This window comes from Salvia hispanica, chromosome 5, assembly GCF_029641045.1.
Source record: "Salvia hispanica isolate PSC_SH4W2 chromosome 5, Shi_PSC_v1, whole genome shotgun sequence".
Lineage (NCBI taxonomy): Eukaryota > Viridiplantae > Streptophyta > Magnoliopsida > Lamiales > Lamiaceae > Salvia > Salvia hispanica.
This window is the reverse complement of record NC_142696.1, coordinates 16,285,748-16,299,883: the sequence shown is the minus strand read 5'-3', so window position 1 is coordinate 16,299,883 and position 14,136 is coordinate 16,285,748. Positions and strand designations below refer to the sequence as shown.

Below are 14,136 nucleotides of genomic sequence, written 5' to 3'. Positions count from 1 at the left end.
CACCCCTAACTTACTCCATCTAACAATTCCTTCTAAAATCTCGTGTCACTCAAGAATGTAGAAGTCTTGAATGAGACCGAGGAAGTAATTGAAATGGAGAAAAAATAAAGTAAGAAAGATCTCTTTCTTTACTTATTAATTTTTCCATAACTTATGCAAAAAAATGAAGCGACTCACTCATGCAAATTATAATGGAAATTATATAACAAAATTCATTGACTTGCACTGCATGCAAATTTCAAATTATCCTTTGGGAATATTCAGATTTTTTACTTCTCGTTTCTAAATTTACTATTTGATAGATTATTGTTCATGCGATTCAAACTTTTAGTAAGTGTAATTGACTAAGAGATTCAAGGTTAAATTATTTGGTGGAGTGATGAAGAGTTGTTAAGCCCTCGTTTTAAAAAAAAAGGTATATTATGATCCATAAGAGCATGCTTATAAAATCTTACTCCTTCCGTCTCACAATAAGAGTCATATTTTGCCACAATAAGAATCACATTTCATTTTTATTATAAATGGTAAGTAGGTGTTACATTCCACTAACTCACTTCACTCGCATTTTATTATAAAACCAATATAAAAAAATGGATTTCATATTCTACTAACTTTTGTAACCCACTATTCTTTAAGTGTCTTAGAACCCATGCCCATACCAAATATGACTTCTATTATGGGACGGAAGAGGTTCGTTTTAGATATGTAGCGTATTAAGTTACGTTCTAGAATAGATTTAATTTGGTGACATTAACTTGTAAACGTTTTTAAGTCATTGTATAATATCTTAGAAATCAGAAATCTTCGATTTATTGACTATTCTCAGCACATAAAGGAGCCTTCTCTACATCACTGGAGGTGGGAGGTGGAGGTTTGGTTCGTGGCTCTAATGGAGGTCTTTTGCGGGCCTTTTGTGCTCTTTTTGCTGCATCGTCGAGCTTCGAGACGGAGCTTATGGCTCTAATTCGAAGTTTTTCAATGGCCATGGACTTTTCTACACATATCTGGATAGAGATGGACTCAGCGGCTTTGGTTACTTAACTGTCATTTGGACACTTTGGCTTGCGGATCTTAGACATTATATGCCTTTGATTCGGAGCATGATTTCTCAGCGGCACGTTAGATTCTCACACATCTACAGATAAGGAAACCGCCGCCGACTTCCTTGCAGGGAGGGGGGCCCAGACCCCTGCCCTGCCCTTTTATGACTCAGTTTCTGCGCCTCGGTTGCTGAAGGCACTTGTTAGGATGGACTGGCTGGGATATCCTAACTTTCGCTTCCGACGCAGAGATGTGGACTGATTTTGTTATTATGGTACTACCTCCGTCCATGAAAGTTTGTCTCATTTTTCCATTTCTGTCCGTCCCCCAAAGTTTATCTCATTTCACTTTTTACTATTTTTGGTAGTGGACCATATATTCCACTAACTCATTCATACTTACATTTTATTATAAAACTAATATATAAAAGTAGGACCCACAATCTACTAACTTTTTCAACTTATTTTCCATTACATTTCTTAAAACTCGTGTCGGATTAAAGTGGGACAATATTTGGGGACGGAGGTAGTAGTTTTTGTTATTTTGCATTTATTCCTTCCACTTGTCCATTATGGTTCTAGCTTAGTTTAGATAGTACGAAGGTACTCGACTTGTGGGACCTACAGTTTATTTGTTCTTGTTGTTACCTTGGATGCTAGTCACTTCAATCATGTTTTGAAACGATATATTTATACGAGACTAAAATGAAAATAAGCAAACAAATGACTATTTAAATAAATGAAAATAAGCAAACAAATGACTATTTAAATAGTTCAATTGAATTCAATATTTGATGTAGATAATTACACTCATAATGCATTGGACATTCTATTATAAAAAATTCTGAAAATATGCTCACAACAATAATTTATTTGCTTCAATTTAATTGATTTAATAATCCTATAGTATATTTTATGAGTCAATAGAAATACGAAAATGATTTATTTATACGAGCGCGGATAAGTATGAATAGTAGTGAGACTGGTCTTCCAGAAAGACAAACAAACAACTGCTCCTTATTCTTATTTCTAACAACAAAACTAAACCAATCAAACTGCAAAACCCTCTTAATCGAGCGAGAGAGAGAGAGAGAGGAGGCGATAATTGCTAGTTGAAACAAGCACCGGAGTTTGGCTGCAGGTCGCTTGTTTCGATTGAGAATCAAAAACCCCCATTTTCAATTTTTGGATCTACAGCATGGTGCCCGAGTGTATAATCATTGCATCTCAACTCATAACCCCCTTTTATGATCTGATGGTCAGTTCAAATCTTTGCATACTTGTATTTGGTTTTTGTGGATGCTTTCCGTGTCTATATGCGTCAGTGTGGTTCTTCTTATTGTGTTTGCTGCTTTCAGAGATCTATGGTTTTGTCTATTACTGCAATTAATGGAGATGCGAATTTGATGTGATTTAAAATTGCGATGATGGAAGCTGTGGATGACTCCAAATGTCGATTAGGGTTGATCTCTGTGACTCACAATCTAGTGCGTTTTGGTTGAGAACACGGAACAAGGAGAATGAGGAACATTAGCAGTTCGTTTTATTTAACTTGTGGTGCATTATCAATAAATAGCTTCGTAATTTGAACTATATTGAGATTCCGCTTAACGTCTCTAGTGAATCACCAATTAGTGTGGTTGAGGTTTTGCTGGATTGGTCTTGGAGTGAAATAAGTAAGCAGTTACAACTGGAAAATTTTGAGTGTTTGTTCTAGCTCTTGACTGGGAATGTGAAGATTGTGGAATTTTTATCTTTTCATGGTCCTCTGCTGTGTTGCATTTTTAGTGAATCAAATTTTATTTTCCAAATCCCAGATTTAAAACAGTTGTTTCTTTTTTCCATTGTCTATCTCGGAAAGAACCTAGTGATTTTTTCATTATATTTGGACAAGACTAATAGTTATGGTTTTGGGTTGTGGTCTGAGATTAAATTATGTTTTTCTACCCTCAATGGACAATATAGGGTTTATTATAAGGTGATCACCTATTATTGTCTTTGTCATGTGATGAGGCACCATCAGATAGCTTATAATGTTATAGTACTAAAATCTCCTTTGATGCCAGTGCCAGGTAGTTGTCAAAGAGTTAATTAGATATTTGAGTTTCCTTCTATTTCAGTCATGTGAAGGTACTGATTACTGATTAGCCTCTCATTTCTTCTTCTCCTAAAGGATTATTATTATTATTTTAAAAAAATTATATAAAATGTTCAAACTATTATATTTGATATTTACAAATGCAGCTATAACTGTCTATGATTTTGATAATTTGGTAACAAAATATGCTACTTTGTCTCTATGCTACATTATGACTTTTTTCATTTCAGACAGTTGTCAGTGATATAGTATATCCTAAACCATATTGGTCATTTATAAATCTATCCTCTATCCAATAATTTCTCTTCTCTTGTTTGGGATCCTGCAGGATGCAATTTATTGATTCAATTAGTTGACTGCCAAGAATGACAGTGTGATCTACCAAGTCTTGTATTTTGGTTATTTTTGTGGTAACAAGCTCAAAGGTTTCGAGACAAATACTTGAACTGCTACTTTATACTAAAATGGTCTTCAGTAAACTTGTGGAGTTTGTTTCCTCTGCAACAACTCATCTAACAGTGCCAAAGACATCTGCTCTTCAACATAAACCTGGATTGCCTCCTACTTCTGGTTCTCTTCACGGTTATACCTTTTCCAGTGCTAAAAATAAGGTTAATCTGAGATTCTCTTCATCCCTTCAAGATCTGTCTACTTATAACCAGCTTGATCCAGAAGATGATATTAGCTCTCGATCAGATAGAAATTCTGGTCATGTGCTACCACAAACTTTCTACCAGCAAGAAAATGGCGCAACAAGTTTTTCCAAGGAGAAGATATCATTAGGTCCGTCTGGAAGGAAAAAATGGGGTAGATTTATCTGCTCTCTCCTTTGTTTATTGGTGTTTACTTGTCTTTGTGTTGCCTTGTTATTTCTCTACTCAAACTGGTCTGGTGGACGTTCCAAATTCTATGTTGTTCTTGACTGTGGAAGCACCGGCACCCGCGTGTATGTGTATGAGGCATCAGTTAATCATCAAAAAGATGATAATCTTCCTATCGTATTAAGATCGCTACCTGAGAGTTTCAAGAGAAAATCTAGATCCCAGTCTGGGCGGGCATACAACAGAATGGAGACTGAACCTGGATTTGATAAATTAGTACATAATGTTTCTGGGTTGAAGAAAGCAATTAAACCTCTTATCAGATGGGCTGAAAAACAAATTCCAGAAAAATCTCATAAGACTACTTCTCTCTTTCTATATGCTACAGCTGGAGTTCGAAGGTTACCAAATTCAGATTCTGATTGGCTTCTTAATAGTGCTTGGTCAATTCTTAAGAGTTCCCCTTTCTTGTGCAAGAAGGAGTGGGTAAAGACTCTCACTGGCATGGAGGAAGCTTATTATGGATGGATAGCTCTAAATTATCATACAGAGGTCTTGGGGTCCATTCCAAAAAAGGAAACATATGGTGCGCTCGACTTAGGTGGCTCGTCACTGCAAGTCACATTTGAAGGTAACCCTGGTAACCATGAGGAATCAAGCTTAAAGCTGAGTATTGGCCCTGTTAACCATCATCTAAGTGCATATTCCCTAACTGGATATGGACTCAATGATGCTTTTGACAAATCTGTAGCTCGTCTTTTAAAAGAGGTCCCTCAAATTAGCAACACAGATCTGGTTAAGGGAAGAGTGGAGATCAGACATCCTTGTTTGCAGTCTGGTTACAAAGAGCGATATCTATGTTCACTGTGTGCATCTGCTAGGCTAAAAGATGGGATTCCTCCTAACGAAAGGAAAGAATTAGGTAAAGCGGCAAAACGCGGCGTTCCAGTTCAGCTTGTTGGTGAGCCAAAGTGGGAAGCATGCAGTGCTCTAGCCAAAGCTGCTGTCAATTTGTCTGAATGGTCAGATCATATGCCGGGAATTGATTGCAATTTGCAGCCTTGTGCACTTGCAGAAAAACTTCCTCGCCCTGTCGGCCAGTTTTATGCTATGTCTGGCTTCTTTGTGGTGTATAGGTTTTTCAACTTGACTCCTGATGCTACACTGGATCATGTGTTAGAGAAGGGTCGTGAGTTTTGTGACAAAAGTTGGGATGCTGCAAGAAAAAGTGTTAAACCTCAGCCTTTTGTAGAACAATACTGTTTCAGGGCACCATATATCGTTCTTCTCTTGAGAGAAGGATTGCATATTAAGGATAAGCAGGTATCGGTTGGCTCTGGAAGCATCACTTGGACACTTGGAGTTGCTTTATTTGAAGCAGGCAAGGCATTTCCGAATGTGGGAAAGCTTTACAGCTACCAGACATTGAGGGTCAAGATAGATCCATTGGTTTTTTTTGCCATTTTGTTTGCTTCATTCTTCGTCTTGCTCTGTGCACTATCATGTATTGGCCATTGGCGGATTCCAAATCTCTTCCGAAGGTCATATCTCCCTCTTTTCAGCCATAACAGTGGATCATCAGCATCAGTGCTCAATATTCCAGCTCCTTTCCGATTCCAGCGCTGGAGTCCAATGAATACAGGTAAACTCATATTTGTCTGATAAATTAGAAAAGGATGGTAATGCAGTGTTTACTTTCTTAATTTAGTATTAACATATGGACCTATAAATATATCATTTCCCCCTATGATAATTTTGGTTTAGGGGATGGAAGGGTTAAGATGCCGCTGAGTCCTACAGTTGCAAGCAATCAGCAAAGGCCATTCGATGCCGGACTTGGTTTTGGTGCTGGGGGCATCCAGTTCACCGATTCATCGTTGTACTCTTCATCTAGCAGTGTAGCGCATAGTTATTCTTCAGGCAGCTTAGGGAATGTGCAATTTGACTACAACTTCTGGACACCAAACGGAAGTCAAATGCGCCTTCAGAGTAGGAGATCCCAATCTCGAGAAGACCTCAGTAATTCAATTGCTGATGCTCACTTTGCAAAGGTCTGAGGCTGCTGCTGAAGATAAATTACATAGAGAAGATGTGTACATCAAGGAAGTGATTCACTACCGATGCAGTATATAGAGTTTTGAGACCTGTGCTTCTTCCGGCACAACTTAACTGCCGCCTTAACATAGGATAAGACAACCGGCTCAAAGGTGCAACAGTGATGGATGAGAATTTGGCGACCTGTCAGCCAGACGAAATGCGCAGGTGCATTTGAATGGGCTATGTACAGTTGTGATGTGATTCGGGATGACTCGTCTACTACCCAGATTTGGCTTCTCCTACAAACGTCCACATAGGAGGTTTTTATTTGTATAAAGATTTAAAACTGCATTGATTTGGGTAGAGGCATTGGTTAGTTCAGTATTTGATAGAATTCAAGTAGTTTAGTTTGACATAATCTGGAGGGTCTTGTAAGATTAACCCGATTATATGAAACAGCAAATGACATGACACTGTTGTTTCTCCTCATCTTGGAGTTTAAGTTTTACAGGATATTTTTATTGTTTATTTCTATTTCTAATTCTAATTTTAATTATAATTCTAATTCTAATGGGGATTGTAAAGCTCAGAAGGAATATCAAAATTGGGCAATCAATTTAAACAAGACCAATAACATTTAAGATTGGACGAATAATTTTTCATTGAACCATGGATAAATTAAACCCAAAATGGAAATATTACTAATTAACGGAAAAATGAGTCTTCCAAAAAAAATTGAAAAAACTAAAGCATGCAGTAAAAAATAGATGACCATTCTCAACTAAATTACAAACTAAGATACATGAAATCCGACGTCTATGGAAGTATTCCTACAAAAACTATCAGCTCAAGTTGAACCGCTAATGACTGGATACAAACCATCAACAAAACAAAGCTGATACCAGTTGCAAATATTGTTAATCTTGTCACCTCATCTCAACGAAACCGCGTTGTTCAGATATGATGTAATCATCTTACTATTCGTATGTAGCTGTTCGCGCAACAACCCCTTCCTATTCCCAGTATCATAATTCCTCTGTTCCAGTTAATTTTGCAAATTCATTTTCATCGATCCTACCTTTTTTCAATTTCTTCAGGAGGCGATAATCCCGTTCTAACTCATCTGCATCATCTGTTGATTGAACAGCTCGTCTCTGTTTGGCTGTTTTCTTACTTGTGGCCACAGAGCTAGAAGCTTTCGTCGTTGCTTTTGACTGCTGCTTTTTTTGCTCTTTTGCAGCCTGTTTCGCTACCAGGTTTTTCTTCCTTTGCTTCTCCCGAGACTTTTCTCTGATAATATTGAAATAAAGCAAACAGTTATCTAGTTATGCACTTTATAAGTAAACAATTATGTGTTAAAACTCGCTCATCTTGGGATAATGTTACTGACTCGGTACTTCATATATTTTCAGGTGAAAGAAACCATTAGCAAAGAAGATTATTTCCGAAACAACCCTTACTTGTACTTGATATCCTCCAGTTTTATATCTTCAACGGGAACAAAACCTTGGGTGGATAGAGAGTAGTGCCTTACTTCAGGCATCGCCGGGAGCTGCAACAGTCCATATCCCATCCCCAACTTCCCGATTTCAAGATCTTTCCACCTGCATATCAGAGCAATTAACGAGAACTGACTAATTTTACAATTAATATCTTGGATAAGGGCAACAAATTAACAACCTGAAGATAAAAGAACATTGGTGTTCTTTATAAGCACGAACATAAGATACAAAGGCCTTGACTCCTTTCTCCATAATTTCACGGTCCTTTTTGGCTGCTAAACGTATCTGGAAAGTTATTGATTCACTAATTAGAGAAACAGACTAATTATTATGTGAGAGAAAAACCTCCCTAATCAGCGGCCAGGAGTGTATCAAAAGGCTCTGGGACAAGGGACAGAAGAAGAGGCAGACTAGCAAAAACAATTGGCCTAACTTGTACAAGCAAACTCACATGCTCCATCCATGAGAAGCACAAATTACTCTACTGGAAAAAGAACAGTGCAAAGAATAATGGATAATGTCAGCATAAAGGTATTTACCTGGGGTATGATATCGGGAGCCTCATCCGAACATTGTCTCTCTTCGAGTGGAACTCTCCTTATCCTGAGGAATTCAATGTATGCTTCCTCCTGTTAATCAGAGATGAGTTCTATGAACACAAAAACAATGGTGCAGCAGTTTGCCAATAAAAGAAGTAGCTATGCTGTTCTGCAGTATCAAACCTTTGGTAACAAGAACACAATAGCAGTTCCTTGTCGTCCCATTCGGGCAGTTCGGCCAACTCTGTGTATGAACACATTAGGATCCTGTGGGGGGTCATACTGTACAAGAAAAATGAACAACTCAAAATATCAGTGTCAGCTTTAAATTTAAGACAAAATCTATAACCATGTTATATCTTTTAGCATAAATAATAATGTTAAGATTGAAATTAACATGTCATAACATCCATTTATGGAAGTGTCGAACCAATTTCAAAGTCATTTCATTGTGTCAAATAGCTGAACTTGAGATAACAAGTCAGTATTCAGTAGTCAGTAGCTACCTGTATAATGCAGTCAACACCAGGAATGTCAAGCCCACGAGCTGCTACATCAGTGCAAAGAAGAATGCCGCTTGAAAGAGATGTAAATGATGCTAATGCCTTCTCCCTTGCAGCCTGCATGCATAATATAGTGTCAGAGGAATGCTTAGTCAATGTATAAGCTTCCTAAGATTTTTCCATACTAAAAACTACCTGCTTCATCTTTCCATGAAGAGGGATCAGAGAGAATCCTTTCAATAAGGAAAGTCGTGGAAGTACAGCTCCCCAGTAATCAACACAGGCACAAGTCATGAAATAGCTGCAGAAGAAAGGAAATACAATGCATGTATGAGAAGTGAGAACTTATTTCAGCTGAAGCAACTTATAAAAGAGTACTGCAGTTTCAAAATGTAAAACTGTATCACCACTCACATAATTATTTTCTGGGCTTTGTTTTTTAGGAGAAGATCAATGAGCTGTTGAGGTTTCTGGTCTGCTTCACATTGAAAATACTGTAGAGTCAGGGAACCATGGAAACAAGTACAAATATCAGTTCATGTGATTAAGCATCATTTATGTTCTGGATCTTGAAATGAGCGAGGCAGCATGATTAAAATGATGAAAACCTGCATTTGGAGCCCTGAAGGAGTTTTAGAAGAGGCAATTTGCTGTGAAGAGGTTACATCCTTTGATCTTTTTATTTCAGATCGCACTTCTACCCTCACAGGATTCCTTAATCCTGCTCTGGCTAGCTCTTCAACTGCTTCGGTTTGAGTAGCTGAAAAAAGGCCGGTCCTACGAAGCTTTGGTAAGCGAGATATGATTGAACTTACCTGTTTCTGGAATCCCATGTCTAACAACCGATCAGCTTCATCCAGAATCAATATCTGTTTCACAAGGTCAAACAAGTAACATTACAATGCATAAAAGGGGAATGATTCAGATAGTGACAGTTTGCAAATGAGAAATAATGGTGGCAAAAAGAACACCAAATAATTTCACCACCAACATCAACTACCAATAGAACAAATGGGGAAAGAAAAGTCATCATTAATCACAATAATCTTATCCACAAACTTTCAACTAAACACAGAACCAGAATAGCCTGGTTACAGAAGAAGAATATCTACAATAAATTTGACTGACCTTACAGATACCACTAAAACCAAAGAAAAATCAGTTATTAAACCTCTTGCAGAAAATAAAGCTTTCTTTACCATTCAGTTTTGCTTATAAAGATTAGCACATCCAAATAATATTTGAAAAAAACATGTTGAATTAAATAATAACACAAAAAAACAATGTAATAACCAATATGAGATGATGAAGAATAGTGTTAGCATGTTCAGATTAATCAGAAACAAGATTTTTATCAAGAGCTAAAGAAATGAGTACAGTGTACAAAAGATCCAAAAAGCCAAAGAGAGTCCTAAAACAGCCAGGAAATCACGAATGGAAAATCAACGAGCCTGCACCTTATTAGAATTTAGAACCTTTAGACAAAACCCACTAAGAAAAACCTCCAGTAGGAAAAAGAATACCGAATCTAAAAGAGTTAAAACAATATATAAAGAATAATTTACAGGTGCATCTAAATTGACAGAGCTAGAAAATGACAAAGCATCTTAATCACATTGAATATTGATACAGATTATGCCAACATATTCGTTATAAAGCTAACGTAATTTACAGATAAGAAACAAAAAGAGGTATGCAATTACTTCCAAAAAGACAGGCAACTTAAACGAACCTCAAGGTTTCGAAAGTCCAGCATTTTCATATGCTCCATTATATCACTAAGCCTTCCAGGCGTCCCGATTAACAAATTAGCACCTTCCTCTTCAATTTTAGTGGTATCAGCTTTCACTTCAGCTCCTCCAACTAATAGCATTGGTCTAACATTTGACAATGTCGCAATAAATGGCTCTGCAACTTTAAATATCTGCAATGCCAACTCCCTAGTTGGAGAAATTACTACTCCCACCACCTGTATACACGTAAGGCACTCAAATATAACAATATTTTGGCTCTTAAAGTTACAAGCTTTTTCTTTCTACAAGAATGGAAAGAAGTGCATTTTAACACCAATTGCAGTAGGACAACTCCTTCAAATAATCAATTCAGTAAGTCTGAGAAATAAATCTGCTTTTTATCATATAGTAGTAGTAGTAGTAGTAAATAAAAAGAGAAGGAATTGTAGAATAATAGGTCGAGAAAAAAAATGCTAATTTATGCATATATTTAGAGTAAAATTGAAGACCTGGTGGGGTTTGGGAGGGGCGGCGCGGCGGAGAATTTCAACTAGGGGGAGGAGGAAGGCTAGGGTTTTCCCAGAGCCAGTGGCGGCGTCGACCGCAACGTCTTTGTAGGTGCATAGCAAGGGTATGGTGGCGGCCTGAACCGGTGTGCAGAACTCAAAACCGGCGGCTGAAATAGCTTGGAGCAGTGGTTGGGAGAGTGGCGGTTGGAGTTGGGAGAACCTAGTGGTGGTGAGAGCTTTGTTTGGGTTATTGTCTTCAACGGCGGCCATAGCAAATGTTAAAGCACTCCTAATCCTAAATAAATATGCAAATTAATTCATATAGCATTAATTTTATTTACTAAAATTATCAGCCCAAAGCCCATTTAAAACCTACAACTTCTTCCTTCTCTGTAAAAAATAATCTTTCGGATTTTTATGCATATGATCATATGTTTTAGCACAACATTATTTATCCAAATTTCACATAAAAAGCAAAATAGTACTGCTCCACAAATTAGTTAAAAATCTTACACAGTCCATACCAGCTTGTCACAAATTATTAATTCCACACATTAAAAAGTGTGTTGCCATAGCCGCGATTTAGAATTGAGAACCGCTGAATAAAGGCATAACCCCATGCAGGTAATTCGGTCGGTTCGGTTAGAACCGAACCGACAACCCGGTTAACCGAGCACAAAAGTAACCGAGATTGAAGCACCGAAATCGAAACCGAATTGGCCTCGGTTCGGTTCGGTTCCTAACCGAATAGGGTCGGTTCGGTTCCGGTTAACCGAACCGGAACCGAATTATTAAAAAAATATATATATGCAGTTCATAGGTATCAATCTGCATACGAAAAATTCCCATCCTAGCCACCACCATTTGCGCTGCATTGAGTTTTTGGTATTTAAATTTGTAGAAAAAATTATGTAGGTGCTTTGTATTAGAAATTTAAAAAATAAAAACAACCTATTTAGAATATACTTAATAAAAATAAATATTAAATGTGTAATTCGGTTCTAATCGGTTCCAATCGGTTCTAACCGATTGGAACCGACCCAAACCGATAACCGAAAGACACCTTTCTTTTGGAACCGAACCGAACCGATAACCGAATTTTTCGATTATCGGTTAACCGAGAAATGTGATAAACGGTTCGGTCATCGGTTAACCGACTAACCGATGACCGAACTACCTGCCCTACCCATTCTTAAACCCTCTCAATCTAATCTTCAGCTCAAAATTTCTTAGTATCAATTTGGGAAGAGATCAAAGGTATTTTTCTGTATCTCAGATTCTCTATTTACCTATGTTTCCCATCTTTCTCCCCACCATTTTTGGGGAGTTACTCGCCATCTGCCTTAATCCTCTTTAGATTTATTGGAATTTCTATTGATGATTTTGCTAAGACAGTATCAGTTGGAGATGGCCTTATAGGAAATTGGAATTGTTTATGTTATGGAATAAGATTTTCTGTTGTGAAAGAAGGACAAATTGGAGAATGTTTTCTAAGTAATTTTGGTTGGCTGGTTTAGCTTGGTATGGAGTCTGAAATTCAATTGAAAAGAACATTTTTTTCGAATTCATGTTTCAGTTTTGAAGCATTCCACCTAGAATGGTTTTCATTTCAATTGAATACTCACTTGTATTTTTTTCCAGTATTAAATAAACTGGAAATTCAACTCTTTGCCAGTAGAAAATTTAGAAATTTCATATGTTAGCCTTTGATATCTGGTGTGGAGATTGATGCCTAGCCTTCTCCAATAGCTCGAATAGTGAAAGAGTCGGTAGAAAAAGTTTATATGAACTAGGGAAATTGTGAAATCTTGTATTTTCTGACTGAGTGTTGATTTGGGGGTTTAGGGTTAGGGGAGGGGATAGGAGGATCATATCAATATTCATATTACTCTTGGAGCTGTACTTGAAGGTCGAGAAAGACGGCTTTTCTGTCCTCGCCTCTGCTTGATTATGTGTACATCATAATAGCTCAGATTTCGTTATGGTTGCATCTATAATTTGGATTTAATTGTTTGAATGGTGGCTTTAGGGATAGCTGAAATACACGTGTTCTTTGTTTATTCATATCACAGAGCAGTTACATTGGAGTGAAAGGTTTATGGAGAATGGGGATGAAGTGAGACAAGATCGAGTGGTTGAAGCACGGGCCAGAAATATAAGCCACAACGTGCGGTGCACTGAATGTGGTAGTCAATCTATTGAAGACTCGCAAGCTGACATTGCCATTCTCCTCCGCAAGGTGCCTGTTATTTCATTCTTTCTGGGCATGCCATGCTTTTGCTTCTTCTCTAAGATGCTATTGTGAGATGGGAAAATTGTGATGATCTATCTGGAACTTCATCTCTGTTAAAGCCTGTAATTTAAAGTTGGTTGATTTATATGTATATCATTATGTATATAGGGATCGTATGAGGGGTATGTTATTATTTTAGATCTAAACAAATTTGATGAATCTATACTAAAAGAGAAGTTTTCGTCATTTGTGGATCACTCTGATAAATTTGGAACACATTTATTTGACAAGGTTCAGTTTATAGGCACTTCTGCTATACACAGCAAATCCCATTTCTCTACTAGCTTTTGTAATGTGTATACATTTGATTTTGATATCTCTTGCATCTTTGTTTGTGTAAGTTAATACGAGATGAGATTCGGTCTGGTAAAAATGACAAAGAGATCTACAAGAAGCTGGAGGAAGATTTTGGAGAGACAGTGCTTTATGCACCAAAATTCGATATACAAACAGCGGCTATATGGCTGGCACCGGTTAGTAGCATGACGCACTCTGAAATTTACGTTCGTCTCCCCAATTACCTCACTAATGTTGTCGATTATGCAAAATTTGAAAACAGCTTACACTTACTGGCGGCGCCGTGTTGATATGGGCATTCAAGAGATACAGGCGAAAGAACAACGTGCATATCATGGCCCTAGACCTCGTCCGAGGAGTCCCATTGACTCCGAAGGAGAAGGAGGCGATGCTTGAGCTTCTGACGCCACCTTCTACTCGATGGTGGAGAAAATGGCTTCCTCGATGATTTGAGAGTGTCAAACTTTTCACCATCTTGCAAACTTGATTTTAGCAAAGTGCAGCAATTTATCTGTTTAAAATAAATAATTGTAATGTGGTGTTGAAACATTGAATATATATTATTCAGGACAGTTAAATGGGCTTCATAATATATTTTTGAAGTGGTATGAGTGGTAAATAAAGTGATGTATAGGGGTGTAAAGATTTCCTAAAATAGAAAGTTTGAAAGTTGTTATTTTGACTGAACGGACTAAAATGAAAAGAGTTGTTATTTTAAAAAACGGAGGGTGTATTGAATATTGATATGATCCTCCCCTAACCCT

The 14,136-nt window shown here is 37.4% G+C and overlaps 3 protein-coding genes across 3 annotated transcripts; 2 read left to right on the top strand and 1 right to left on the bottom strand.

Moving 5' to 3' along the window:
• Positions 1-2,024: 2,024 nt before the first annotated feature.
• LOC125186377 (GDA1/CD39 nucleoside phosphatase family protein) lies at positions 2,025-6,524 on the top strand. Its single transcript, XM_048082735.2, has 3 exons — positions 2,025-2,298; positions 3,467-5,601; positions 5,724-6,524. The coding sequence occupies exons 2-3, from the start codon at positions 3,603-3,605 to the stop codon at positions 6,014-6,016; spliced, it is 2,292 nt and encodes a 763-aa protein (XP_047938692.1). The 5' UTR covers positions 2,025-2,298; positions 3,467-3,602; the 3' UTR covers positions 6,017-6,524.
• Positions 6,525-6,731: 207 nt separating this feature from the next.
• LOC125186378 (DEAD-box ATP-dependent RNA helicase 18) lies at positions 6,732-11,067 on the bottom strand. Its single transcript, XM_048082736.2, has 11 exons — positions 10,783-11,067; positions 10,273-10,509; positions 9,149-9,409; positions 8,955-9,034; positions 8,736-8,841; positions 8,544-8,657; positions 8,221-8,319; positions 8,038-8,127; positions 7,677-7,783; positions 7,457-7,600; positions 6,732-7,286 (listed from the first exon to the last, which is right to left on the bottom strand). Exons 1-11 carry the CDS (start codon positions 11,050-11,052, stop codon positions 7,022-7,024), a joined length of 1,773 nt encoding a protein of 590 aa, XP_047938693.1. The 5' UTR covers positions 11,053-11,067; the 3' UTR covers positions 6,732-7,021.
• A 1,786-nt stretch (positions 11,068-12,853) lies between these two features.
• On the top strand, positions 12,854-13,898 carry LOC125186452 (cytochrome c-type biogenesis CcmH-like mitochondrial protein). Its single transcript, XM_048082818.2, has 3 exons — positions 12,854-13,021; positions 13,417-13,548; positions 13,635-13,898. Exons 1-3 carry the CDS (start codon positions 12,881-12,883, stop codon positions 13,818-13,820), a joined length of 459 nt encoding a protein of 152 aa, XP_047938775.1. The 5' UTR covers positions 12,854-12,880; the 3' UTR covers positions 13,821-13,898.
• The last annotated feature ends 238 nt before the right edge of the window (positions 13,899-14,136 follow it).

Coding starts and splice junctions, on each gene's coding strand:
- LOC125186452 (XM_048082818.2), top strand. CDS start 12,881: ATGGAGAATGGGGATGAAGTGAGACAAGATCGAGTGGTTGAAGCACGG. Junction 13,022..13,416: donor TTGCCATTCTCCTCCGCAAG/GTGCCTGTTATT, acceptor TGTTTGTGTAAG/TTAATACGAGATGAGATTCG. Junction 13,549..13,634: donor CGGCTATATGGCTGGCACCG/GTTAGTAGCATG, acceptor ATTTGAAAACAG/CTTACACTTACTGGCGGCGC.
- LOC125186377 (XM_048082735.2), top strand. CDS start 3,603: ATGGTCTTCAGTAAACTTGTGGAGTTTGTTTCCTCTGCAACAACTCAT. Junction 5,602..5,723: donor CTGGAGTCCAATGAATACAG/GTAAACTCATAT, acceptor ATTTTGGTTTAG/GGGATGGAAGGGTTAAGATG.
- LOC125186378 (XM_048082736.2), bottom strand. CDS start 11,052: ATGGCCGCCGTTGAAGACAATAACCCAAACAAAGCTCTCACCACCACT. Junction 7,601..7,676: donor CAATGTTCTTTTATCTTCAG/GTTGTTAATTTG, acceptor TCTGATATGCAG/GTGGAAAGATCTTGAAATCG. Junction 7,287..7,456: donor CTGGAGGATATCAAGTACAA/GTAAGGGTTGTT, acceptor CAATATTATCAG/AGAAAAGTCTCGGGAGAAGC.